This window comes from Tachyglossus aculeatus, chromosome X2 (genome assembly GCF_015852505.1).
Source record: "Tachyglossus aculeatus isolate mTacAcu1 chromosome X2, mTacAcu1.pri, whole genome shotgun sequence".
Classification (NCBI taxonomy): Eukaryota; Metazoa; Chordata; class Mammalia; order Monotremata; family Tachyglossidae; genus Tachyglossus; species Tachyglossus aculeatus.
The window spans coordinates 8,730,887-8,755,951 of NC_052100.1; the positions used below are offsets into that span (position 1 = coordinate 8,730,887).

The window sequence follows — 25,065 nt, forward strand, 5'->3', positions numbered from 1 at the left end:
GACATTGGGATGATCCAGCCTGGGGTAGTTGGTCCGGAGCGCGGACACACACCTTGGAGCAGGGCGCTCAGCTGCACCTCTAGGGCGCCAGACCCCACGCCTCCTGGGAGCCCCGGGGGGTGGGGGGTGCGGGGAAAGGAAGGATGGAGAGCGGAGGGGGCGGTGAGTCCTGTGGTGGAGAAACGCCCCCTTTCCCCCAGCTCCGGGCATCCAGGTCCTTTTCGGAAATGGGGATGATCGCACGCCCCCCTCCCCGACCCTCCTCTTCATCCCACTTCCCTTCCCCATCTTCCCCTATCATCTCTCCCTGTCCCCTCTCACCCGCCCCCAGGAGCAACGCCCGGAAAAGGTGCAATTTGCCGTCAATGAGCCGCAGGTGCGCTGAGACCCGGTGGAGCGGGCCGGTGGCCGAGGCCCACGTGGTTGTCGGGAAGCGGCGGCTACGCCAGGCTCCTCAGGAGTCTCCCCCCGGATCATGGGGCTCCGGCCTCGTCCCGTCCCCCCGGGCAGATCCGAGCTGCAGCCCATGGGGCGCGGGTCAACGGAGACCCCCGGGATCCGAAATGGGAACCCAGCGCCCACCCCCTCCGCGGCCTCCTGCCGCCACCTGAGGCTGGGATGGCCCCGGCCGCGTCTCCTGGAGGTGGCTGTGCCACATTCCAGCTGCCGGTTGGGAAACGCCGCTTCGCATCGCGTCCCGGTCCCCCGCCTCCATTCCCGCCCCCTGGAAACTCCACAATCCAGCCCAAGGCGGGGGCGGAGACTCGGACATGGAAACACAGAGACAGCCCCACGGATGGCCAGCACCACGAGCTGAATCGCTGGAAATCTAGGTCCCTCTCCCGGCCTGGCCCAGCCCCCTCGCCTCCCCACCAACCTTCCCAGCATCACTCCAGACCATGAGATCTGGGGTCCTCTAGCCCCTCACAAGGCAACAGCCCCCTCCCGGGGGGCAGAGAGGCATCTCGGTGGCCGAGGCGGCCCCAGAAAGAGAATGGGAGGAAGGAGAGAGGATAGAACCAGCTGGCCACAGCCGAGGTAGGGGAGGACACAGTCCAGCCAAGGGAAATTTTGGAAATAGCACAGCAGAAACGAGGACCTGCATCCAGACGGAGGGTAGGAGGAAATGACAGCCCCTTGGTCAGAGGCTTCCTAATCTTGCCTGTGGGTGGAAACCAGCCTTCCCTGCGTGGCCGAACCTAGACCGCGTTAGCTCTCTTCCAGCCACCTACACGGGAACCGGGCTGCAGCCAGACAGCGCTCGGCAAGTTGAGTTGGCTGTCGTCTCAATTCCACCAGCCCCCGTGAGACCCCTGCTCTGATCCACCTCCCACCTCCCTAGCTCCCGACTCCCTCAACTGCAGCCACCTTGGCGTGAGTGGGGCCTTGGCTGCGGCCATAGCCCAACAAGGGACAGCAGGTCTGGCCTAAGACAGATCTGAACCGGGCCCTCGCGGAGGACACAGTGCTCTGCACATAGTAAGTGTTCAATAAGTACCATTGATGATGATTGGATTCCACGGTCCCAGCTCTACTGCAGGCGGGCAGACTCACTGCCAGGGTGACGGGGGCGGATGAAATACAGGGCTGCAACCCCACCCCCCCACTGCAACCCCATCACATCATACACTGGCAAAGGGTGGCATGGCCGCCTTTAAAATACATCCATACTTTTTATTTACCAAATTCATAGATTCTCCCCCGGGAGATGGGGGGCACAAAAATCCCCTCCCCCCTCCCCCCCAACTCAGTCTGTCCTGGAAACGTTGATAAAAGCCAGTGTGCACATGTTTGTGTGAATGTGGTACGTGTGTAGGGGTTTCTCTGGCTTCCATCAGCCCAGTTGTTCCCCACGTCCTGTTTCTCCCCTCCACCCCCTCCTCCCCGCACCGGATGGTCCTCCCTGCTGGTTCACAGGAGTCTGGGTTGGGGTCCGGTTTGGGGTCAAGAGGGAGTCTCAGGAAGGCACTTTCAGCTTGGGGCTCCCCAAGAACAACTGCAGGACACGGTCAGCCAGCAGGGCCAGGCAGAAGTCAGCCAGGAGGACCTGGGCCATCACCAGCTTGAACTGGAGGAAGACAAGGGATCATGTCGGGACGGGGGGAGGCAGACAGGGGAGCCCAGACAAAGTGGCTCTGACAGGGGTGGGTGAGGGCGTGGGAGTCCTCACCTCAGTGGGGATCTCCACAAGGCCGAACTGCTGGTTGAAGTCAGGGGAGGAGCCGGCCAGGAGTCCAACGATGGCTGCACCAGAGAGGACGATGCTCCACAGGAGGGGCCGGTTCTCCCGCAGACTCTCCATGAAGGGGTGACCCTGGAGGGGTGGACATGGATGTATTGAGCCCGGGGCGGGGGTTGGGGGATGCGCAGGGCTGGGGGACGGGTCTGATGGGACTCCAGGACCTGGCTCCAACCGGGGCAGAACGCTGGCCCCAGCATCCACCCCGCAACCCCCACCTCCCGCAGCACTCTCATCCCTAGGACCCCGAGGACTGGCAGCCTAGAGAGGGAGAGCCTGTGTCCAGGATCCCAGTCACCTTGTAGTTGATGGCGAAGGTGGCCATCTGCATGGCCATGGACATGATGTACACGGTGCTGTTCACCAGGCTGGGCTCAAACTCCTTGTACAGATCCACAAAGCCCTCTGTCCTGTGGACCGAGAGCCCAGATGATTCAAGTTGGGGGTGGGAAGGTGGGGGGAGGAAGAGGGAAGGGAGGGGAGGGGAACGGAGCTTGGCCCTCAGGGAACCCCCATCCCATCCCATGCCAACCTATCCGGTGTGCGGGCCTGAGCCCCGTGATACAGATAAATGAGACTCAGGAAGTGCACAAGGAACTGCAGTAGCACCGTCAGCACAGTGTAAAGGTTGAAGATGTTGGGCAGCGGCCGCTCCCGGGACAGTGTCTTCAGGGGCTGTGCAGGTAAGAGAAGGGAAGGGGGAGGAGACTCAGGGAGCTCTCCAAGTAAAGGCTTCCACGAGCCCTGGCCCAGCTCCCACCTTTACCTATCCTCGTCCTTTTCCCAGCCCCAGCAGCTGACTCGGCTCTACGCTGAGGCTCTACCCCGCCAATCCGTCCTACACCTCTGATCCCAGCACCTTGGAGCGAGAGATGAAGAGGAAGCAGCCAGCCAGCAGCAGGCCCTGCAAGGTGGCCTGGAAGTCACTGAACTTGACTCCCTCCAGGAACAGGACACTCTGGCTATAGGCGAGGATCAGGGCGTTCAGCGCCAGGATCTTAAACATCTGCAGCGTGGTCACCAGCGTGCAGCGGCCCTGCTTGATCACGTGGCAGACTGGTGGGGAGGAAGGGGAAATGCGGCGTCAGGAGGGGGCCCGGCACCGTTTCTCGAGGGGAGGTCTCCAAGAAGTTGGGGATAGCTCTGCCCCCAAACTTGAGTGCGAATGTCTCTATATGTTGCAAATTTGTACTTCCCAAGCGCTTAGTACAGTGCTCTGCACATAGTAAGCGCTCAATAAATATGATCGATGATGATGAGTAAGGGGGGGGGGGGGGGAGACTGGGCATCTGGGCTGAAGTCTTTTGTCCCCCAGCCTCCTCCACCAAGCTGGTTTGAGGGAGGGTTGGCTAATTCTCCCCTTGGTCCCTCTGCAGACTCACTGCACTGGATGGAGGAGAGTTTGGAGGTGAACGGGGCCGCGATGCTGGCATCTCCCAGCTTGACGATGGGGACGTGATCCTCTTCCAGGTCCCGCAGTACCTGGCTCAGTCGCTCCTGCTGGGAGGGGCACAACGGGGTCAGGATGGACATGTCGGGATGGACACACTTAAGAGGGGAGGGGTTGGGTGACAAGGAGAGGCCAGCTGAGGGAGGGGACCATCCCTGCCTACTCCCCCCCCCCAAAAGCCGCAGCCCACGCCTGAGAGGTCAGAGGTCACGCACCCGCTGGGCGGCCATCTGCTCCTCCCGCTGGGCCATAATCCTATGCTTGGCAGCCCGAGATGTCGGCTTCACCGTGCCGCTGGATGGGGTGACGTTGCTGCCGCCGCCACCAGAACTGAGTCTCCCATCGCTGGGGTTCTCCCGGCCCCGCCGCCGTCTCTCGGGCATCCGCTCGGGCGCATTGGCCAGGAGTGCAACCCCTGCAAAGGGCCGCGAGGTGAGTCAGTCTGCCTGACCCGGCTGGGGGCTGAAGGGAAGGGATAAGGCCCCAGCCCGGCGCCCCCAATCCGGGGCACCGTCTCTTGGAGGGTTTGCTGACCGTTCTGGAAACGCCCCACTGACCACCCAGCAAATTCCTACCCTGAGAACGCCCTGCTGGCTGTTCCCCACCCTACTCCCCGCCAAACAGGGAACTTGGGGTGGGGGGCGGGCCCAGGCCACACTCACCCACATCCGCGTGCTTCAGCGCCCCGACATCATTGGTGCCGTCCCCACACATCAGCGTCACATAGCCCAGCCCCTTCAGGCTGGTAATCACCAGCTCCTGAGGCAGGAAGGGCCACGGCAGGGAGATCAATTTCAGGAAGGGGCAGGGCAACCGGCAACAGAGAGGGAGGAGTGAAGGGGAAATTGACTGGAATTGGGGGGGGGTGGGGACGGGAGGAATTGGGGCAGGGTTAAGAGGAAACCAAGGTAGGGAGGGGTGGGCTTGTAGCCAGCAGAGCCAGTAAGCCGCTCCCTGGCTAGGCTCGGAAATCTGCCTGGCAGGGGGCTCGGTCTCTCTCACCTTCTGTTTGGGGGCAACCCGGGCGAACACTTGCACGTGGGGCAAGAGGCGCAGCAGCTGTGGCCGGTCACTCGCCTGAAGGTGGGTCAGGCCGTCCCCGGTGAGACAGAGCGCGTGGTCCCGGACCAGCTCGGGCAGGGAGATGGGGGTCAGGGGGATGGTTCGGCTGCCGTCGATCGACTCCCACTGCCACCTGCCACCTGCAGCCCACACGCAACACCCCCATCCACGGGCGGGTGCAAGGGGAGGGAGAGGGATACGATCAACAGCGCTCTGGCTCCTCAACTGCATTGACATCAACAACCCTCCTGCCCCCCGCCTACTCCAATCTGCCCCAAAGCGCTCACCTATCGGGGATTTCATTCCACCATCACAACAGCCCTGTGACGTAGAGTGGGGAAGGGATTAAACCTCCATTTTGCACATAGGGAAACTGGGGCACCGAGCACTTAGGTTGGACACAGACCATGTCCCACATGGGGCTCCGAGTATTAATCCCCATTTTACAGGTATGAGATAACTGAGGTACAGAGGAGTTGTGACTCGCCCAAGGTCACAGCAGATAAACGGCAGAGCCGGGATTAGAACCCAGGCCCCTCTGCCTCCCAGGCCTGCGCTCTGTCCATCCGGCCTTCGCTCTCATCTCTCCCACCTCGGATTTACTGCTCACGTCTTTCCTCCTGCCTGGAACTCTTTTTCCCTCCAAATCCCTTCCCACCTTCAGGGCCCTTCTGAAATCACATCTCTTCCAGGAAGTCTTCCCCAATGAATTTCCCTTCTCTCCATATTATTTCCCTCCCCACCCAGCCACAAGCCCCGTTATACATTCTTACGTGCCCTTTTACTTAAGCAATCACTTATCTCCCTCCTATCTGTAAATCATTTCATTATCTGCCTACCCTATTAGATTATAGCAAGTGAGGGCAAGTCTAACTCTACTGCACTCTCCCAAGAACTTAATACAGTCCTCTGACACCCAAGGTGCTCAATAAATGCTACTGACTTCATTTACTTTACCTGGGCTATTCATCAATGTATGTTTCCTGCGGCCCCCATTACAGCGTAAGCTCCTTGAGGGCAGGCACATCTTTTCCTTCTGATGTACGTGCCCAAGCGCCTAGGACAGTACTCTGCACACACAAGGTGCCCCGATGATACTAAAGTAGGACACACGTGTGCTTTCCTCACGATCTTCAGCATTTCCTGAGGACCGTACTGGGCTCCTGTTTTGGTTTACAGGGTGACGCACGAACTGATGTTTTTGCACTTGGGTCCGTCCCCTTGAAACACTTTGATACTCCACTCCACCCCCAGCCCCACAGGACTTACGTTCAAGTTCTTATACTCTGCCACTTCCCCTGTCTGTAATTTCTTTTAACGTCGGTCTCCCCCACACCGTAAGCTCCATGAGGGCAGGGATCATGTCTAACCGCTCTATTGTATTGTCCTCTCCCAAGCGCTTAGTACAGCGCTCGGCCCACCGTGAGCTCTCAACTGATACCACTAATTGATTGGTGTTGGGGCTTAGCACAGCCGCTTTTGATGGCCAAACTGAGGAATACAAAGAGGCAGTTTGTGTGGTGTTTCCTCCCGGCAAGCTGCCTAGGACAGGGAATCCAATCCTGAGTGGGCAATGACCTGGGGAAATCTCTGTCCAACCACCAAGGATCACCATCGGAGCACAAGAGCAAGCGTCCACATTGGGCGGGCTGGATGCCCACTGGCATCCTTCCCATCCCCGCTCCCGGCCCTGTTCCCCCCTCTCGTCCGCCCATCCCATCCCTGGGCCTCGGCTCCGGCCCTGGGTTCTCACCCCGGCCGGAAGGCGCCTGCAGGATGAGCGTGCGCTCCTGCTCCTGCTCGATGAAGTGTAGCTCCCGGGCCACGTGGCAGGCTGTGAGCGGGTTGTCCCCAGTGATCATGACGACCTGGGAGGGTTGGGGTGGGGGGTGGGTGGGGGTCAGCACAGCTCAGGGCTGACGGGGAGGGGAGGGTCCGCGGGGCAGGCGACAGGTACCCGGTGTGAGGCGTTCTGGATTTCCCGGATCACTGCCTTCGAGTCGGCTTTGAGGGGGCAGGAGACGACAATGAACCCGACAAACCTCAGGTCACACTCAAGAGTTTCACGCTTGACATCTCGCACCTTTGATGAGAAACAGGAGGGAGGTCTCTGTGTTGGGGGTCGGGGGGGGGCGCGCTGGGAGTCTCTCCCCTGCAGACTCTCTCCTCAGGGAATAGGGGGCTCTGGAAGGAAGGAGCGAGGGGCCCGGAGCAGGCCCGGAGCAGGGAGGGTGGAGGCCGGGCCCTGGGAGGCGGGAGTCGTACCTGCTGGTGGCTAAGATGTCCCAGCTCCTTGTAGCCGAGCGCGAGGACGCGGGCCCCTTCACGAGAGATCTCCATGTGCACATCACGGTAGCTGCTCGGGCACTGGGAGAACTGGCGGGGGAGACAGGGGTGGAAAGACTCTCACCTTTGGAGTAAAACAAAACCACCCGTTGCGGGTAGCCACCAAGAAAGGACTGGAGAAGGTTTGGGGGAGGTGGGGGGCAGGCCGTGGAAAGCTCATGGGTCAGAAACACTCCATTTCTGGACTTTCCAGCCTGACTCAGAAGCTCTTGGGCCTGGTCAGATATCTGTGGGAAAACGATGCCTTCACCCTTACAGCTGGGAACCCCAAGGGTGAAACCCCTCTCTCCCACCCCTAAAGGGTAGAAACAGCCTCTCTGGGTCCCCTGGTCAGTCCCGAGGGACGCAGAGATCGCAGAGGTGGGGTGGGGGGGAGCGCCGGCAGGCTAGTGGCCTCCAGGCAGATGGGGAAAGTCGGGCAGCCCAGGGGGAAGGAAAAGAACTGGGCAGCCTGGGGGGCCGGGTGGGAGGGGGGAAGGGGGGGAGGGATGGGGAGAGCTGGGCAGCTTCCTCCCCACCACCGGCCCCCGCTCACCATGCCGTGCAGAGTCTCGGGGGCCCCCTTCACGGCCGCGATGTAGCACGGGTCAGGGGCCCCAGCCCGCTCGTAGGAGGCCAGCACGGACATCCGCTTCAGGGCGCTGGCAAAATGAAAGCGCTGGTGAATTCTCAGGCCCTGAGTTTTAATGCTCCGGGGGAAAACCTTCTCATCTGGAAACAAACAACGGGGAAGGGAATGGTCCTGAAAGTTTCACAGCCTCATTGGCCAGCAAGTGCCCTAGCTCCCTTGCACCTTTCTCCCCTGCCCTGACTGCTGGCGAGGAACCACGGAGCTGAGCAGAATGGGTGGGGGCTCAGAGTGGATTATATTTCACCCAGCCAACACTAAAAGACAAAATTCTCTCCCACTCAACTCCTGAGCGATCCAGTCATGTGCCCCATAGACCCCTCCGACCTCAGCCCGGCATGGGGACAGAGGGGACCCCGTGGCGGAGGGGGTCCTTCCCGCCCTCTGCCCATTGTGTGAGGGATATCCAGCAAGGATGCTCCAGTGGCAGGGACCCCCAAAGAGAGCAGCCACCTCTGGAGCGTAGCCTAGTCCCACAGCCTAACCCTAACCACCTCCCCCAGTGAATTACCTTTGGTCAGGGTCCAGTCGACGGCAGTCAGCATGGCCTTCTCAAGTGGGTCTCCCACCAGGGTCCCATCATCCAGCTGGACGAGGGAGTGGCACGTAGCCAGGGCCCGGTGTGTTTCTACAGGAATATTGGACACTGGCGTCACCTCCTTCCCATCTCTGCAACGATGGGAAACGGCCAGCAGTTACGGGACACGGGCTGGGACTCCCGCAGCTCCCCGCCCACCCCGCGGCCTCGCCCAGTATGGGGGCGGGGGCGGGTGGGGGGTTGGGGGGGGACCTGGGCAGGGGTCTGAAGGGCAGGAAAGACGGGAGGCCGAAAAGAAGGTCACTCTTGGGACTGGCCCCGCCTCCCGCCCGGCCCCTGCACTGCCGGAGCGGCTACTCACTTGAGTCCGGCCACACCCCGAACTACGAGGCTGTCGCTGGTCAACGTGCCGGTTTTATCAAAGCAGCAAACCTGGACCTTGCCGGCAAAAGGGATCCGGAAGGGCTCCGTGCAGTACATGTCTGTGGGTGGGGAAGAGAGGAGAAGGAAAGGGGAGGCAGAAGGGAGGGTGTCACATTCTCGGGGTCTCACCGGTCGTGGAGACCCCCCCCTGCCCTGGCCTCAGGGACCCATCACCCACAGAGCTTGGCCAGGGCGATGAGAGAGGTATTGACAGCCAGAGACAGCTCAATGGGCAGTTCGGGAGGGACCACGGACGTCAGGATGAGGGTGCACTCCAGAAACAGCTTGTAGCGGTTCCGGCTGGGGTCCTTGGTGCCTGGAAACACAGAGGGAGACAGATGGGGGACCAGAATCCCACCGGGGGGGCTGGGTGGGGGGTGGCAGGTTTCCGTCCCCGTCTGTCCACGAGGCAATCCCAGCTCTCACCCTCAATCCAGACGTAGGCCGCTGCCGCCACGGCAAAAACAAGCAAGAAGAGGATGAAGATGAAGGTCTCCAGATTGTTGGCCGTGACCCTCTTGACCCCAAACAGGATGGTGCGCAGCAGCCTCCCCTGCAAGGGGGGGGGGAGTGGGGACGGGGGAACACGGACCTTTCATTGGGGGAGGAAGGCGCAGACCCGCCCATCTACACCCTTGTGGATGCCAGACTTTAGGGGATTGGGTTTCAGGACCCCAAATATTCAAGCCTGGGATTTACCCTACCCAGTCTTGCAGGAAGGTTTGGTGTCTTGAAGCAGATCGAGGGGGAGATGGGCCCTGCCTCCGGCCGCCCCCACCGAGCCCAGCGTTGGCGGCCCACATACCTGGGACGTGTTGAAGCCGGTCCTCAGGACGTAGGCCACACACCCACTGTCGACCGCTAAGGCAGAGATGGTAACCACAGTCAAGCCTGCTGAAACACCGCCCCATCTCCAACCCCAGCCCTGGGAGGCTGCCATGGGGACAAGATGGGCCAAGATCCCAACACCCACTGGGCAAGGGGGCGGGACACACAACCCCTCGGTTTAGGCCTCAGATGGAAACAGGGACATGGAAGGGTAGGGAAATGATGGGGCATGGAGAGGAGGGGTGGGACCTAATAATAATAATTATTATTATGGGAATATTAATTATGGGAAGCAGTGTGGCCCAAGGGAAAGAGCAAGAGCTTGGGAGTCAGAGGTCATGGGTTCAAACCCCGGCTCCGCCAACTGTTGGCTGTGTGACTTTGGACAAGTCACTTAACTTCTCTGGGCCTCAAGTACCTCATCTGTAAAATGGGGATTAGACTGTGAGCCCCCTGCGGGACAACCTGATCACCTTGTAACCTCCCCAGCACTTAGAACAGTGCTTTGCACATAGTAAGCGCTTAACAAATGCCACCATTATCATTATTATTATTATGATTAATAATAACTGTGGTGTTTGTTAAACGCTTACTACGGTCCAGGCACTGTACTAAGCGCTGGGGTGGACACAAGCAAATCGGGCTGGACACAGCCCCTGTCCCTTGTAGAGCTCACAGTCTTAAACCCCATTTTCCAGATGAGGTAACTGAGGCCCAGAAAAGTGAAGTGACTTGCCCAAGGTCACACAGCAGACAAGTGGCGGAGCCTGGATTAGAATTCCTGACCTTCTGAGTCCCAGGCCCGTGCTCTATCCACTGAGCCATGCTTCCGAACCAGGGAGACAGAGAAACAGAGCAGAGAACGAGCGATTGGGGGGGGGGGGGTGGGGGGGGGGGGGGGAGGACAGATGACTTAGGTTTCAGTCCTGTGGAGGCAGGGAGTACCAGAGGGACTGCAGGGCAAGGGGGACCAGGACCTACGTTTCAGTCCCGTGGTGGCTTTCTGCGGGGGGATGTGCTGCACGACTTTCGTGCCCCCAAAAACAACGTGTAGCCTTGAATCCGCCTCCATGTCCAGCACGCGGTCCGGATCCAGATCTTCGACAGGTTCCTACAGGTCAGGGAGTGAGCTCCGGGCCGATCCGCCCGCTGACCCAGCTCAGCCCCAGGACCGCCCGTCCTCCCGTCTTCCCCCCCAGCCCCGCACCTTCATCTGCGGCACCGACTCCCCGGTCAGCATGGACTCGTCCACGATGCAGCGGCCGCGCAGCAGCAGCACGTCGCAGGGCACCAGGTTCTCGTGGGGGGAACGACCTGTGGGGGGTGGTGGGAGGCGCGATTAAGGGGCAGAGAATGGCGACCTGGATGTTCAAAGGGATGGAGTAGCTTCCGTTCGAGGGCAGATGGAAAAAATCAAGACTCCGCAGCCTGGAGAGATGCAGGCTGAGGGGATAAGACTCGGGTTTACAGAATCCTGAAGGGTGTAAATGGGGAGAACGCAGAATTGTTATTCCCCCAAACCCCACAGCATCAAGACGAGGGGGCACCCGTTGAAGGCCGGAGGGAGGCAGGCTCCCAACAAACTAAAGGAAACACTTCTTCATCCAGGGTAGGGTGAGCAACCAGGAAGCCATTCCCACAGGGTGCGGTGCAGCTGAAAAGATCAGCGTGCCCGCTGAGGGATGGGATCGATTCACAGTTAAGAAGTCCATACCGGATTCCTGAAATGGACGGTTAGGGCCACTGGACTGTTCCTCCTTAACTATGAAGACAGGCATCTTAAGAGGGTAACCAGCACACGATTCTTCAATATGTCCAGGAGTCTCTGTCCAAGACCGAGTGTGGCGGCTGGACAGACTGGCAAGCGACCTCGGTAGCGGCCCGGCCCGCGGTCTGATGGCCTTGGGTTCGGCCTGTCAAGACTCAGGAAAGAGCCATCCTGGGGTCCGAGCCGACCATGCTCTCAGCTCACTGGTTCCCCAGCGGGCCCGTTAAAGATGTTGGCCGGCCCATCCCTAACCGGGAGGGCCACTGAGACCCGGTTTCTCCAAGCGTCCCGGGGCCACCGGCATCTCGGGTTCGATGGACCACGGTCCTGACCCGGGGATAGTGTTCCTCAAGGTCGGACGGTCTTACGTTCTAGCGGTCACAACTGTCACCTGCCAGCCATGACTCCGCTACTAACTGCGGCTCAGGAAAGAGATCCTGGAGACATCACGAAATCCTCCCCTTGACCATGCGGCATGCCGATGCCATCTCTCACACACACGAAAGGGAGAAGCCACTGCAAATGGCAAAATCCGAATCCTCTGGCCCAGGGCGGAGTCTAGGGAGCTGGAGGAGGTGCCCCTCCTGGGTGCAAGAGCATTACCTATGGAGACGATGTCTCCGGGAATGATTTCGTCGCTGGACACGGGCCTCCACTTCCGGCTGCGGTAAACCTGCAGCAGAGAAGCCGTGGGAGGGTCACGCGCACACCCCGTGGTCGCCCTCCCGTTCCGCGAGGGGGACGGCAGAGACCCTTTCTCAAACCGAGGGTCTCCTTCCCATGGGATCCAATCCGGCCGAAGCCTGCAGCAGGGGTGCAGCTTTTTATTTCAAGCCAGGTTGGCGGTGAGTGAACTTGGGAAGGGGTGAGTGGGGAAAAAAATGAGAGGTACAGACACACACAAATGTCTTGGGAAGTAGACAGACATGCACACACCCATACAAGTCCAGGCAAGTAGACAGATATGCAAGCACACACACATCCAAGGAAGAAGTCACATACGCACAAGCACACGTGCCCAAGGAAATAGACAGACATGCACACGCACATACACACGGGACAGGGAGGTGGACATCCAGACACACGCGCAGTAAAAACCACTTGGGGGGAGACCAGGCAGGGTCCACAGTGCCCATTCCCAACTCGAGGCCGAGAGAAAGGCATAGCCCAACCTTGTTACGGCTCCCACTTCTAGCCGCCGGCCTCAAGGAGGGCCCGGCCCAATTCCGCCATCCCTCGGGCCACTGCCGGCTCCCTACCTGATCTCCCCGCAGGCCTGACCAGAAGCCCCGCAAGGGGAGCCGGATGATCGGATTGGAACGTGGCCCCTGGGGGCCGAGCCAAATTTCGCTGCCTCCCATGTCTGCCCCACACCACGAATGCCTGGTTCCAGCCCCCTAAACCTAGCTCTCACCGCCCGGAGTGCTCTGCGGCCCTCTCCTCCTGGCCCAGCGCCCACCTTCTGCACAGCGAGGTACCTGGATCATGTACGGCTTGTTGCCCATTTTTCGAATCTCTGACATGTTCCGCATCTGCTGCTGCACCAGTGAGGCCTCGAAGGCGACCAGCATGGACAGGGTGAAGACGCTGTAATACCAATATTCATCCAGACACCACAGTCCCACGCAGAACACCTGGGCGGGAGGAGCGGGGCAGGGCCGGTCAGTTCCCAGCTGGCCGATCCCTCAACCCCATCCACCCACTTGTCTTCTCCAGGGCCCTGATGGAACAGAAGATCCACAGGCTGGGGAGTCGCCATGCCCCATCTCAAAGCGGGAATCAAATAATGCAGCCGGAACGCTGGCCTAGGCACCCACAGGGGACAGGACCAGTGGGGAGACGCCTTCTTCTTGGAGGGACCCACTCTCTCCTGGCTCCCCTTGGGGGGTGGGGGGGCTGCCATTCCCATCTGTCCCCAGGTTTTTGTCCATGGAGTCGCTATGGGTCAGAGACAACTCGACAGCACAGTCAGTTAAGCACTGACTATGTGCCACGCACCAGACTAAGCCTGGGGTAGATACAAGCTAGTCAGATCGGACACAGTCCATGTCCTACATGGGGCTCACTGTCTTAATCCCCATTTCACAAATGATGGAACTGAGGCCCAGAGAAGTGAAGCAACTTGCCCACGGTCACACAGCAGACAATCAATCAATCCCTGGTATTTTTTGAGCTCTTACTGCGCCATCCCAGCTCCCCTCCGCTCCTTTCATTCTCTGTTGGGGACCCTCTGTCCAAGGGGCTCTATCCGGCAGGGACCCCTTCCCCTGGTGGAGCCATGATTAGAGCCCAGGTCCTCTGACCCCCACGCCCGTGCTCTATCCACTAGACCACGCCGCTTCTCACGCTTCCCGGTGCCGGCATTTACCTGGAAGACGAAGAAGGGAGCTGTCGCCCGCTCCTTGAAAAGTTCGGAGAACTCGGGCACCACCATCTCTGCCCTGCAGGAGGAGGGAAAATGTTGGCGGGGGGGGGAAGGGAACCACACCGGAACCCCTCCTATGGCTAGAAATTCCCCCACCACACCTTTACACACACCCGTGGAGGAGTAGGGGGCGAGAGGGGAGAGCCAAGAGTGATTTCCTGGGGGGAGGGGGCTCACTTGTTCATGCCGTATCTCTTCTCCGCTCCCCGAATCTCCGCCTCTTCTTGGTAGCCCCTAGCCTGCTGGTAGGTCGAGAGGGGGCTGCTCACAGGGAAGGCCACGGGAAGGAACTTCCTCTTCTCACCCATGTTGTAAGAGTACTTGATCTTCTGGAACTCAAAGGACAGCACTTCCCTCCCGTCTTCTCCCTGTGACAGGCGAGACCTCGCAAGGACATCTGCAGGCTGGTCTCCACCTTTGCCCTTCCCCGCAGTCTCATGGGAGCCTCATACCCCAGGGGCAGGACAGACTAGGTTGGATCCGCTCCGTACCTGGTCCCGGTGCAGGGTCACCAGCTCGGGGAAACCGTTATTCGGGGTCGGCACCACCTTGACCAACGTAGCTTTCCTGGGGTCACGCTCCTGAAAGAAAGAGGCACGGGCCACTCTCATTTTTGCATCGCGGGCCTTGGGGGAAAGAAAAAGGGCGGCCACTTCTTGGGAGATGTGGCCAAAACTATGCAGGGGTGGATGGCACTATTCTGGGCTCGTTGTGGTCACGGATCACGTCTCCCAACTCTGTTGCGGTGTACCCTCCCAAGCACTTAGTACAGTGTTCTGCACGTAGTAAGTACTCAATAATAACAATAATAATCACGGTATTTGTTAAGTGCTTACTGTGTGCCAGGCACTGTACTAATCGCTGGGGTGGATACAGGCAAATCGGGTTGGACACAGCCCCTGGCCCACGTCTCGATCCCCATTTTAGAGAAGAAGAAGAAACGGAGGCACAGAGAAGTGAAGTGACTTGCCCATGGTCACACGGCAGACAGGTGGCAGAGCCGGTATTAGAATCCATGACCTTCGGACTCCCGGGCCGGTGCTCTATCTACTACGCCATGCTGCTCCTCGTAAATACCATTGATTGTCTGATTGACTGAAGGGGAAAGTCAGGGACAGCTCTGTCTCTCTAAAGATGCACAGCCAACCACTTAATGGAGAGAGCACGGGCCACAGAGTCAGAAGGACCTAGGTCCTATTCCAGGCTCCGCCACTTCTCTGCTGCGTGACCTTGGGCAAGTCACTTCAGTTCTCTGTGTCTCAGTTACCTCTGTAAAATGGGGATTGAGATTGTGAGCCCTATATGGGACAGGGACTGTGTCCAAACTAACTTGTATCTACCCCAACACTTAGTACAGTGCCTGGCATAGTACTTAATACATACCATAAAAAGAAAAAAAAAGTGTCCTGGTGCCCCGGTGAGATGGGATAGGGAGGCTAACTCAGTGCAGTAGTCCTTTGGTACTCACAGGGGCTGGAGTAGAGAAGCCATGCGGCCTAGTGAGAAGGGCATGAGCCTGCAAGTAGGATCTGGGTTCTAATTCTGCGCCTGCGACTTGCCTGCTGTGTGACCTGAGGCAAGTCACTTCACTCCCTGTGAGCAGGGAGTGTGTCTACCAACTCTGCTATACTGCACTCTCCCAAACGCTTAGTACAGTGCTCTGTCTGTTTATTGTTATATCATAGTCTCCCAAGCCCTTAGTACAGTGCTTTGCGCGGTTAGTTCCCAGTAAATATGATTGAATGAATGAAGGAATGCACACAGCACTCAATAAATATAACTGATTGATTCTATGGGCCTCAGTTACCCCAACTGTAAAATGAGGATTCAATACCTGTTCTCCCTCCCCATTAGATTGTGACCCCGATGAGGGGCAAAGACCGTGCCCAACCTCATGATCTTGTACTTACCCCAGTGCTTAGTACAGTGCTTGTCACATAGTAAGCACACAAACATTATTATAACTGCTACACTTGGAATCCCCTGCAAATTGGGTGAAACTGCAAACACCGTCTGCCCGGGGCGGCAAAAGTTTCTCCCCCGCTTCTAGACTGTAAGCTCGTTGTGGGCAGGGAATGTTGTTGTTGTATCGTACTCTCCCAAGCGCTTAGTCCAGTGCTCTGCACACAGTAAGCGCTCAATAAATACGACTGGATGAATTTAATAACTCATGGCCATTCGGGCTTCCTGAGAAATGGTGGGGGTCAGAAGGCCGCTAAAGACTTGGAATGCAGCATCCCCACAGCCAGCCATGGGTCTGCGCCTCGCCAAACACGGAGAGGTGAAACTGGGAACTAGACTTCTAGACTGTGAGCCGGTTGTTGGCTAGGGTTTGTCTCTGTTGCTGAATCGTACTTTCCAAGCGCTTAGTACAGTGCTCTGTACATGGTAAGCGCTCAATACAATTGAATGAATTAACGAACTGGGAACGACAACAACAAAAAGACCCCAGTAATGTCAAAGACCTACTGTAAATGGTTTTCTACCATCTGTCGAGCCCTCTGTGCATCACCACTCCACCCTACCAATCACAGCTGGTACAGAGATTCCAGAATCAGTGCTCGTTGTTCCCTGGAATCATCATTCCACACTGGGTTGGGGAACATTAGAGATAGTAGATAGTCCAACCATGAGAATGCACAACCACGAAGGCACCCATCACAGTTCTGAGTCCCTCCGAGATCCAGAACCATGCCCGATTACCTTGTAAACATCCCAATTGATACCTAACACAGCGCTTAACAAACACCACCCATTAGAAGCAGCGTGGCTTAGTGGAAAGAGCACGGCTTGGGAGTCAGTGGTTGTGGGTTCTAATCCCGGCTCGGCCACGTGTCTGCTGTGTGACCTTGGGCAAGTCACTTCACTTCTCTATGCCTCAGTTCCCTCAAGACTGTGAGCCCCATGAGGGACACGGACTGTGCCCAACCTGATCACCTTGTATCTACCCCGGCGCTTTGAATGGTGCCCGGCACATAGTAAGCGCTTAACAAATACCACAATTATTATTATTACGCCGTGAGCTCGTTGTGGGCAGGAAACGTCCCTGTTTACTGTTGTATTTTTTCAAGCACTTAGTACAGTGCTCTACACATAGTAAGAGCTTAATATGACCGAATGAATGAATGGGCAAGGCACTCAAAGAGGCAGAGAGTCCCTCTCCCTATCCTGACCGAATGGGCGCTCTGATTAAACTCCCCTCCTGATCCCATTAAATTCAAAATCAAATTTCAAAATTCAAAATCCCAGTCCAGGGATGACTTCAGCTCCCTCCGATGAAGAACAGAGGAAGGGCTTGGGTGTCCACACTTTCAACCCAAGAATGCTTTCCCAAACTGGGAAGTGCAGACCCCCTACTGACACGAGGGTTGTGCTGAGTCCGGGACCCCACGAGTAGGGGAGCCCTGCTGCTAGAGGGTCAAGGGAGTGGGGGTCCCTGGTGTCTACGCTTGGGCTCAGCACTTGTATATATTTGTACAGATTTATTACTCTATTTATTTTACCTGTACATATTTACTACTCTATTTATTTTGTTAATGATGTGCATCTAGCTTTAATTCCATTTGTTCTGATGATTTTGACACCCGTCTACATGTTTCGTTTGTCTCCCCCTTCTAGACCGTGAGCCTGTTGTTGGGTGGGGACCGTCTCTATACATTGCCGACTTGTACTTCCGAAATGCTTAATACAGTGCTCTGCACGCAGTAAGCGCTCAATAAATACGATAGAATGAATGAATGAATGAACTGGGAGGACCCTCCTGGAGGTTCGGGATTGGGGTCAAGCGCTCAGTACAGTGCTCTGCACACAGCAAGCGCTCAATAAATACGAATGAATGAGTGAATGAATGAACTGGGAGGACCCTCCTGGAGGTTCGGGATTGGGGTCAAGCGCTTAGTACGGTGCTCTGCACACAGCAAGCGCTCAATAAATACGATTGAATGAATGAATGAATGAACTGGGAGGACCCTCCTGGAGGTTCGGGATTGGGGTCAAGCGCTTAGTACAGTGGCTGTCAAAAATCTCCAGTGGCTGCCAATCAATCTGCGCATCAGGCAGAAACTCCTCACCCTGGGCTTCAAGGCTGTCCATCCCCTCGCCCCCTCCTACCTCACCTCCCTTCTCTCCTTCTCCAGCCCAGCCCGCACCCTCCGCCGCTAATCTCCTCACCGTACCTCGTTCTCGCCTGTCCCGCCATCGACCCCCGGCCCACGTCCTCCCCCGGGCCCGGAATGCCCTCCCTCTGCCCATCCGCCAAGCTAGCTCTCTTCCTCCCTTCAAGGCCCTGCTGAGAGCTCACCTCCTCCAGGAAGCCTTCCCAGACTGGGCCCCTTCCTTCCTCTCCCCCTCGTCCCCCTCTCCATCCCCCCATCTTACCTCCTTCCCTTCCCCACAGCACCTGTACATATGTATATATGTTTGTACATATTTATTACTCTATTTATTTATTTTATTTGTACCTATCTATTCTATTTATTTTATTTTGTTAGTATGTTTGGTTTTGTTCTCTGTCTCCCCCTTTTAGACTGTGAGCCCACTGTTGGGTAGGGACTGCCTCTATATGTTGCCAACTTGTCCTTCCCAAGCGCTTAGTCCAGTGCTCTACACACAGTAAGCGCTCACTAAATACGACTGATGATGACAAGACAGTGCTCTGCACACAGCAAGCGCTCAATCAAAACGACTGAATGAGGGAGGGGGCGGCCCTGGCGTTGGAGGTGGTGTGGTCAGTCCTCAGCGCTTAGAACAGGGCCTGGCGCATAGTAAGCGCTTGACAAACGTCCTTCTTCTTCTTCAGGAATGAAGCTGCTGCTGCTGCTGTTGTGGGCTCAAAAACCAGGCCGGTTCTGTCTACACTAGCCTCCTTCCCTCCCAGCCTCGGCCCAGGTGCTGACGTGGCTTTTCTGGCCTCCTGACTACCGGGAGGATCGTCACAGGCCGAGGGAGGAGGGCCACCCCACGAGGTTGGGGGGGACGACGACAAGGGGGTCCCGGCCAGGCCACGACCCCCCTCCCCTCCCCTCCCCTCGTCAGCCCCCCGGGGCCGAGGTACTCACCGGGGCGCAGGTGAGCGCGCAGCGCGCGTGCACGGACCAGTGGCCGGAGAGGACGGTGAGCGCGTGAGCGAGGCCGATGGCGGCGAGGGCCAGGAGCGCGGCCTCGGGCGCCTGGGCCCAGCCCCCTTCCCCGGCCCAGCCCCAACGGCTGGCGGCCGCGACGCCCAGCCAGGCCGGGTACAGCAGCCCCGCGAACGGCAGCACCGTGAGGCGCCGCAGCGGGGGCCGCAGCCGGTAGGGCCACACCGCGGCCACCAACTCGTCCTCGCCGGCCACCAGCGCCGGGCCGGCCGGCTCGGCCCGCCGCCTCAGCCCCGCCGCCATCTTCCTCAGCTCCCGCGCTGCCTTCCGGGGACTGCGGGCCGCCTCACTTCCGGTCAGCTCCGGGCCTCCCGGGCCTCCCGAAATGTGAGCCACCGCCGCGCCTCAGCCGGGGAGGGAGGGGCGGTCAAGGGCAACCATTCATTCGCTCCTATTGGGTGTGCAAAGCACTGTCCTGAGCGCTCGGGGGACGTTTAGACTGTGAGCCCACTGCTGGGTGGGGACTGTCTCTATATGTCCCACCATCGACCCCCGGCCCACGTCCTTCCCCGGGCCTGGAATGGCCTCCCTCTGCCCATCCGCCAAACTAGCTCTCTTCCTCCCTTCAAGGCCCTACTGAGAGCTCACCTCCTCCAGGAGGCCTTCCCAGACTGAGCCCCTTCCTTCCTCTCCTCCTCGTCCCCCTCTCCATCCCCCCATCTTACCTCCTTCCCTTCCCCACAGCACCTGTATATATGTATATATGGTTGTACATATTTATTACTCTATGTATTTATTTATTTATTTATTTTGCTTGTACATTTCTATCCTATTTATTTTATTTTGTTGGTATGTTTGGTTTTGTTCTCTGTCTCCCCCTTTTAGACTGTGAGCCCACTGTTGGGTAGGGACTGTCTCTATGTGTTGCCAATTTGTACTTCCCAAGTGCTTAGTACAGTGCTCTGCACATAGTAAGCGCTCAATAAATACGATTGATTGATTGATTCCTCTCCCCCTTGCCCCCCTCCATCCCCCCCTTCTTACCTCCTTCCCTTCCCCACAGCACCTGTATATATGTATATATGTTTGTACATATTTATTACTCTATTTTACTTGTACATATCTATTCTATTTCTTTTATTTTGTTAGTATGTTTGGTTTTGTTCTCTGTCTTCCCCTCTTAGACTGTGAGCCCACTGTTGGGTAGGGACTGTCTCTATATGTTGCCAATTTGTACTTCCCAAGCGCTTAGTACAGTGCTCTGCACATAGTAAGCGCTCAATAAATACGATTGATGATGGTGATGATGATGATATGTTACCAACTTTGACTTCCCAAGCGCTTAGTACAGTGCTCTGCATGCAGTAAGCGCTCAAGAAATTTGATTGATTGACCATCTCTATATGTTGCCAACTTGGACTTCCCAAGCGCTTAGTACAGTGCTCTCTGCACACAGTAAGCGCTCAATAAATACGATTGATGATGATGATGATGACAACAACAGACGCATGCCGGCTGACCCCCGTCCCCCCAACTTTATCCCTCTCCTTCCCAGGCAGGCAGCCCTGGAGATCACCGCGCGCCACTGTGGGCCGGAGATGGAGCGATACAGCCGCTGCGTGGCCGCCCGGCCCGAGACCTGGCAGCGGGATTGTCACTACCTCAAGATGAGCATAGCCCAGTGCACGTCTTCACAGTGAGTGCCCGGCCAATCAATCAATCATCAGTCGTATTTATCGAGCGCTTACTATGTGCAGAGCACTAGACTCAGCGCTTGGGAAGTCCAACTTGGCAACATCTAGAGACGGGCCCTACCCAACAGTGGGCTCGCAGTCTAAAAGACTGTGGACGGTGACAGGGTTGGGGGCCGAGAGCTTTCCCCAAAGCAGTCCATCAGTGATTGTTTTCCCGAGAATCCCCTGTGAGCAGAGCGCTGCACAAAACCCTTCTCACTCCTTCAGTCATTCGATCGTGTTGAGCACTTACCATGCGCAAAGCACTGTAATAATAACGATGATGGTAATTGTTAAGCGCTTACTATGTGCAGAGCGCTGTTCTAGGCGCTGGGGAGGTTACAAGGTGATCAGGTTGTCCCCCGGGGGGCTCACAGTCTTCATCCCAATTTTGCAGATGAGGGAACTGAGGCACAGAGAAGTTAAGTGCCCAAAGTGTCACAGCTGACAAGTGACAGAGCCGGGATTAGAACCCATGACCTCTGACTCCCAAGCCTGTGCTCTTTCCACTGAGCCGCGCTGCTTCTCCAAGCAGCTTCACGCTGCTACCGTGCTAAGCGCATGGGAGCGTACAGCAGAACAACCAACAGACACATTCCCTGCCCACAACGAGCTCACAGTTCAGAGGGGGAGAAAACCCTTGGGAGAGGACAAGAGAGGTAGTAGACTCCTTGATTCCCTGCAATCTGACTTCTGCCCCCTTTGCTCCAAGGAAACTACCCTCTCTAAGCCGCCTTCCTGCTAAATCCAATGGGCTCTAGTCCATCCGAATCCTAGACCTCTGGACTGCCCTGGACTCCGTGGACCACCCCCTCGTGGAAACATTTTCTAGCATTGGCTTCACCAACACTGACCACCCCCCTCAGTCTCTTCCAAGGACTCCTCCGCTGCTTCCCACCCCCTAACTGTGGGGTCCCTCAAGGTTCAATTCTAGGCCCCCATCTATTCTCCAGCTACACCCACTCTTTTGGAGAACTCATTTGTACCCATGCCTTCAACTATTCTCCCTATGTGGATGATTCCCAAATCTACATCTCCAGCCCAGCTCTTTCTCCTCTGTAGTCTCACGTTTCCTCCTGCTTTGAGGACATCTCTACTTGGATGTCCCGCCAACACTGCCAAGTTCTCCAAAACAGAACTCCTCATCTTCCCACCCGAGCCCTGCCCTCCCCTTAACTTTCCAATCACCGCAGACAGCCCCACCATCTTCCCTGTTTCACAAGCCCATAACCTTGGCGTTATCCTTGATTCGTCTCGTATTCAACCGACGCATTCAATCCGTCATGAGATCCTGTCAGTTCTGCCTTTACAACATCTTTAGAATCTGCCCATTCCCCTCCATCCAAACTGTTTCCATGCTAATCCGAGCACTTCTCAACCTTGGCTACCATAGCAGCTTCCTCACTGACCTCCCTGCCTCCTGTCTTTCCCCCTACCTCTTCACTCTGCTGCTCAGACATTTAAAAAAAATGTTCAGTCCATATCTCCCCACAAACCTCCAATGGTTGCCCATCCACCTGTCAGAAATGCCATACTGTCGGCTTTAAGACACTCAGTTAACTCTCTCCCTCCTACCTAAACTCGCTCATCTCCTGCTACCACGCAACCTGCACACTCTGCTCCACTAACACCGGCCTACTCTCTGTATCTTGATCTCATCTGTTCCACCACTGACCCATTGTCCATGATCTCCCTCTGGCCTGAAGCTCCCTCCCCCTTCCCTCTGTGTCAACTCTGCACTTTTGCTATTCACCACAGCCCCACATATTCCTGTAGTGTACTATTTCCCCTATTCATAATCTATTTTAAAGTCTGTCTCTCCCCCCCACTCAAGATTATCAATTCTCTGTGGGCAAGAAACGTTTCTATATTGTATTCTCCCAAGGGCTTCATATAGTGCTCTGCACGCAGTTAAGTGCTCAGTAAATACTGTTGATGATGATGATGCTGTTGTACTTTCCCAAGCACTTAGTACAGTGCTCTACACTCAGTAAGCACTTAATAAATACCATTGATTGGCTGATTACTGAGAATCTACTATGAACAAAGCATTGTACTGCTTTTGGGAGAGTACAGCACAACAGAGCGGGTGGACATGTTCCCTGACCACAAGGAGCTTCCCATCCTGCAGGAAAGACAGACACTAAATAAATTACAGGTAGGAAAGAGCAGTTAAGCATAGAGATCTGTACATACGTGCAGCGTGTATGGGAGGGGGCTGCCTAGTGATGTGGATGTGCCGAAGGGGCAGTTACATGGGAAATAAATCAGGGAAGGCCTCTTGACTTTGAAAGCAGAGGGGGGAATCTCTTGAGGGATGGCAAGGAATAAGGGATTTGGAGGGGAGATTTTGGTGAATTTGTGTCTTAAGATTTTGATTTTGTCAACAAGATAGTTGGCCAGGGCGAGAGAGGAGTTACATAGCGGGCACTGGAGATTTAAAGAGTGAGTTAGAGGTCTGGAATAGTTGGTGAGAACCATGGGCAAGGGGGTCAATAAAGGGAGGAGAAATAGGGTTGCTGAGCAGAGCAGAGGAGAGGGCACAGTCATAGCAGATGAGGACAAATATGAGATAGCTGAGGTCAGCCAGGTGCTTGGATTTCCGCCAACAGCACTGGCCGAAGGCTCCAAGCCAAGCTGAAGGCCTGCATGTTTATGTACGTGGCGGATGTCTCCTCCAGCCCTATCATAAGGAAGATCCGCCAGGAATGCGCGGGACCATTTGAGGCGTTTGAGCGCTGCATGCAGCAGAACCCGACCGCCGTGGACAACTGCACTGACCATGTGAACCGTTTCCTGCTCTGTGCCGACCAGGTCAAACAGACTGACTGACTGAGGTCAGGATGGGGCTGGGGATCGGGGGAGTCATGGTGGTGGGGTGGAGGGGTTCTGGGGTGGGATTAATAATCGTGGGATAATTGTGGTATTAAGTGCTTACTAGGTGTCAAGCATTGTGCTAAGCACAGTGGGAGATATAATGCAGTCAGATCCAGTTCCCATCGCAAATGAGGCGCCCAGTCAATTGGGAAGAGAGAACAGATATTGAATCTCTGGTTTGCAGATGAGAAAACAGAAGTCCAGTGACTGGCCTGAGGTCACACAGTGGGCAAGTGGCAGAGCCAAGATTAGAACCTGCTTCTCCCGACTCCCGGTCCTGTGCTGTTTCGAGCGGCATCCCCTTTCTCCTCCTGGCCTGGCCACTGAGCCTTACCCCAACCCTCAGCTCCGGAATAAGCTCTCGGTCCCTACAGCCCGGGCAGAAAGTGGGTTGACTAATGCACGTGTACTGTTGTTCCAAAGGCTGCTGGCAGCTGTCCACCATACCAGGGGGTAGAAACTCTGCCATTGGCATGTTGAGGGCAGGCAGGGGCCGTGGCGGGGGTGATCTGCTCCTCTCTGCCCACCCTTTGGTCTCAAGGCCCACATGGTTGCCTACTATAATTTCTGTTTTCTTTTCCTCACAGGTCCTTCTTGTTCTTCTCCCCTGTTCCCAGACTCCTGACTGCCCTGTGGACTGAAGAAATGCTGCCGTTGTGCCTTCGCCCCTGTCTGGGCATTGAGGTTTGTGGAAAGGGAAGAGGAGGCAGCTCCTCAATTTTCCTTCCCACCCCTCTCCCCACCAGGCTGTCCTGCTGCTATATAAACTTGACTCCACCTCCCCCTAATAAAAATAGTTTTCCTACATTGCTGAACCCTGGCTGTCATAAATGCCCTGGGGCCGGAGGAGTCTCTGAGCAAAAGCCTCCCTGAACTGTCCACATAGCTCACGGGGTGGGGGCGGGGGGGTCATCCAGGGAGAGAACCCGGGGTCCATGTAGAGCAGGACTTGGCTCAGAGCAGGAGCTACGTCCCCTATCCCTCCCACGGGATCCGGGCACCCCCCCAGACGCACACATGCCTTTGCTTCTGGATCTGTCTATCTGAGTTCTATATGCTGCTCCGTGCATCTGGGTGTGACTCTGAATCTCTGGCTGCCTCTGTATGCAACTGTGTGTGTGGCTCAGGCCTGGCACCGGGCTTCCCTCTCTGTGCCTCTGTCTTTGTCGCTGTATGTGTTGCTTAGGATCCGTGTTTCTGAGCCGTCTGTCTCTCCCTACAGCAGTGCGGGAGATGTTCTGCCATTTTACAGCCCAGTGTATGTTGGTCACAGGGTAATGCACCAAAGTCCAGCAGTGAGGCTGGAAGGGGCAAGGAGGATGGGGGTGGGCCAGTGGCCTTAAACTCCTCTTCCAGAAACACTTCTGTTCTGCGTTCACCCCATCCCCGGGGGGCAGGGAGGAGAGGGGGAGAGGCAGGGCATGAAAGACTACACTCTCCCTGTGGGCAGGCACTTGCTCCCTGGGTTGGGGCAGTCAATAGAGATAGACTGAGAATATCTACCCGAGATGGACAAGGAGGGAGGGTGGGCTGACACCTGTTTCCCTGCCTCCCCCAGACTTGCTCTTATGGCAAGGGTCATGGACCAGAGCTGGCTGCATTTCACTCCGGAGGCTGGGCTGGGAAAGGCCAATTTTACCCAGTGTTTGGCACATAGTGAGAGCTTTACA

The 25,065-nt window shown here is 56.8% G+C and overlaps 2 protein-coding genes across 5 annotated transcripts; one reads left to right on the forward strand and one right to left on the reverse strand.

Moving 5' to 3' along the window:
* Positions 1-1,643: 1,643 nt before the first annotated feature.
* Positions 1,644-19,088, reverse strand: ATP13A1 (ATPase 13A1). Its single transcript, XM_038770702.1, has 26 exons — positions 18,765-19,088; positions 14,199-14,288; positions 13,885-14,075; positions 13,651-13,723; positions 12,761-12,916; positions 11,886-11,955; positions 10,722-10,828; positions 10,496-10,625; positions 9,492-9,547; positions 9,113-9,239; positions 8,865-9,002; positions 8,625-8,745; positions 8,237-8,394; positions 7,633-7,808; positions 7,017-7,127; positions 6,709-6,834; positions 6,505-6,619; positions 4,692-4,891; positions 4,352-4,448; positions 3,905-4,104; positions 3,622-3,736; positions 3,099-3,295; positions 2,772-2,914; positions 2,538-2,649; positions 2,171-2,314; positions 1,644-2,068 (listed from the first exon to the last, which is right to left on the reverse strand). The coding sequence occupies exons 1-26, from the start codon at positions 19,086-19,088 to the stop codon at positions 1,958-1,960; spliced, it is 3,588 nt and encodes a 1,195-aa protein (XP_038626630.1). The 3' UTR covers positions 1,644-1,957.
* CHCHD5 (coiled-coil-helix-coiled-coil-helix domain containing 5) lies at positions 18,750-24,194 on the forward strand. Of its 4 annotated transcripts, none has more exons than XM_038770904.1 (4): positions 18,750-18,774; positions 20,341-20,481; positions 23,131-23,355; positions 23,983-24,194. In XM_038770904.1, exons 2-3 carry the CDS (start codon positions 20,384-20,386, stop codon positions 23,348-23,350), a joined length of 318 nt encoding a protein of 105 aa, XP_038626832.1. In that variant the 5' UTR covers positions 18,750-18,774; positions 20,341-20,383; the 3' UTR covers positions 23,351-23,355; positions 23,983-24,194. The 4 variants fall into 4 exon arrangements, with proteins under 4 accessions (XP_038626832.1, XP_038626834.1, XP_038626831.1 ...); XM_038770906.1 differs by lacking the exon at positions 18,750-18,774 and adding an exon at positions 19,043-19,172 and having other exon boundaries at positions 20,345-20,481; XM_038770903.1 differs by lacking the exon at positions 18,750-18,774 and adding an exon at positions 19,092-19,172.
* Positions 24,195-25,065: the final 871 nt, after the last annotated feature.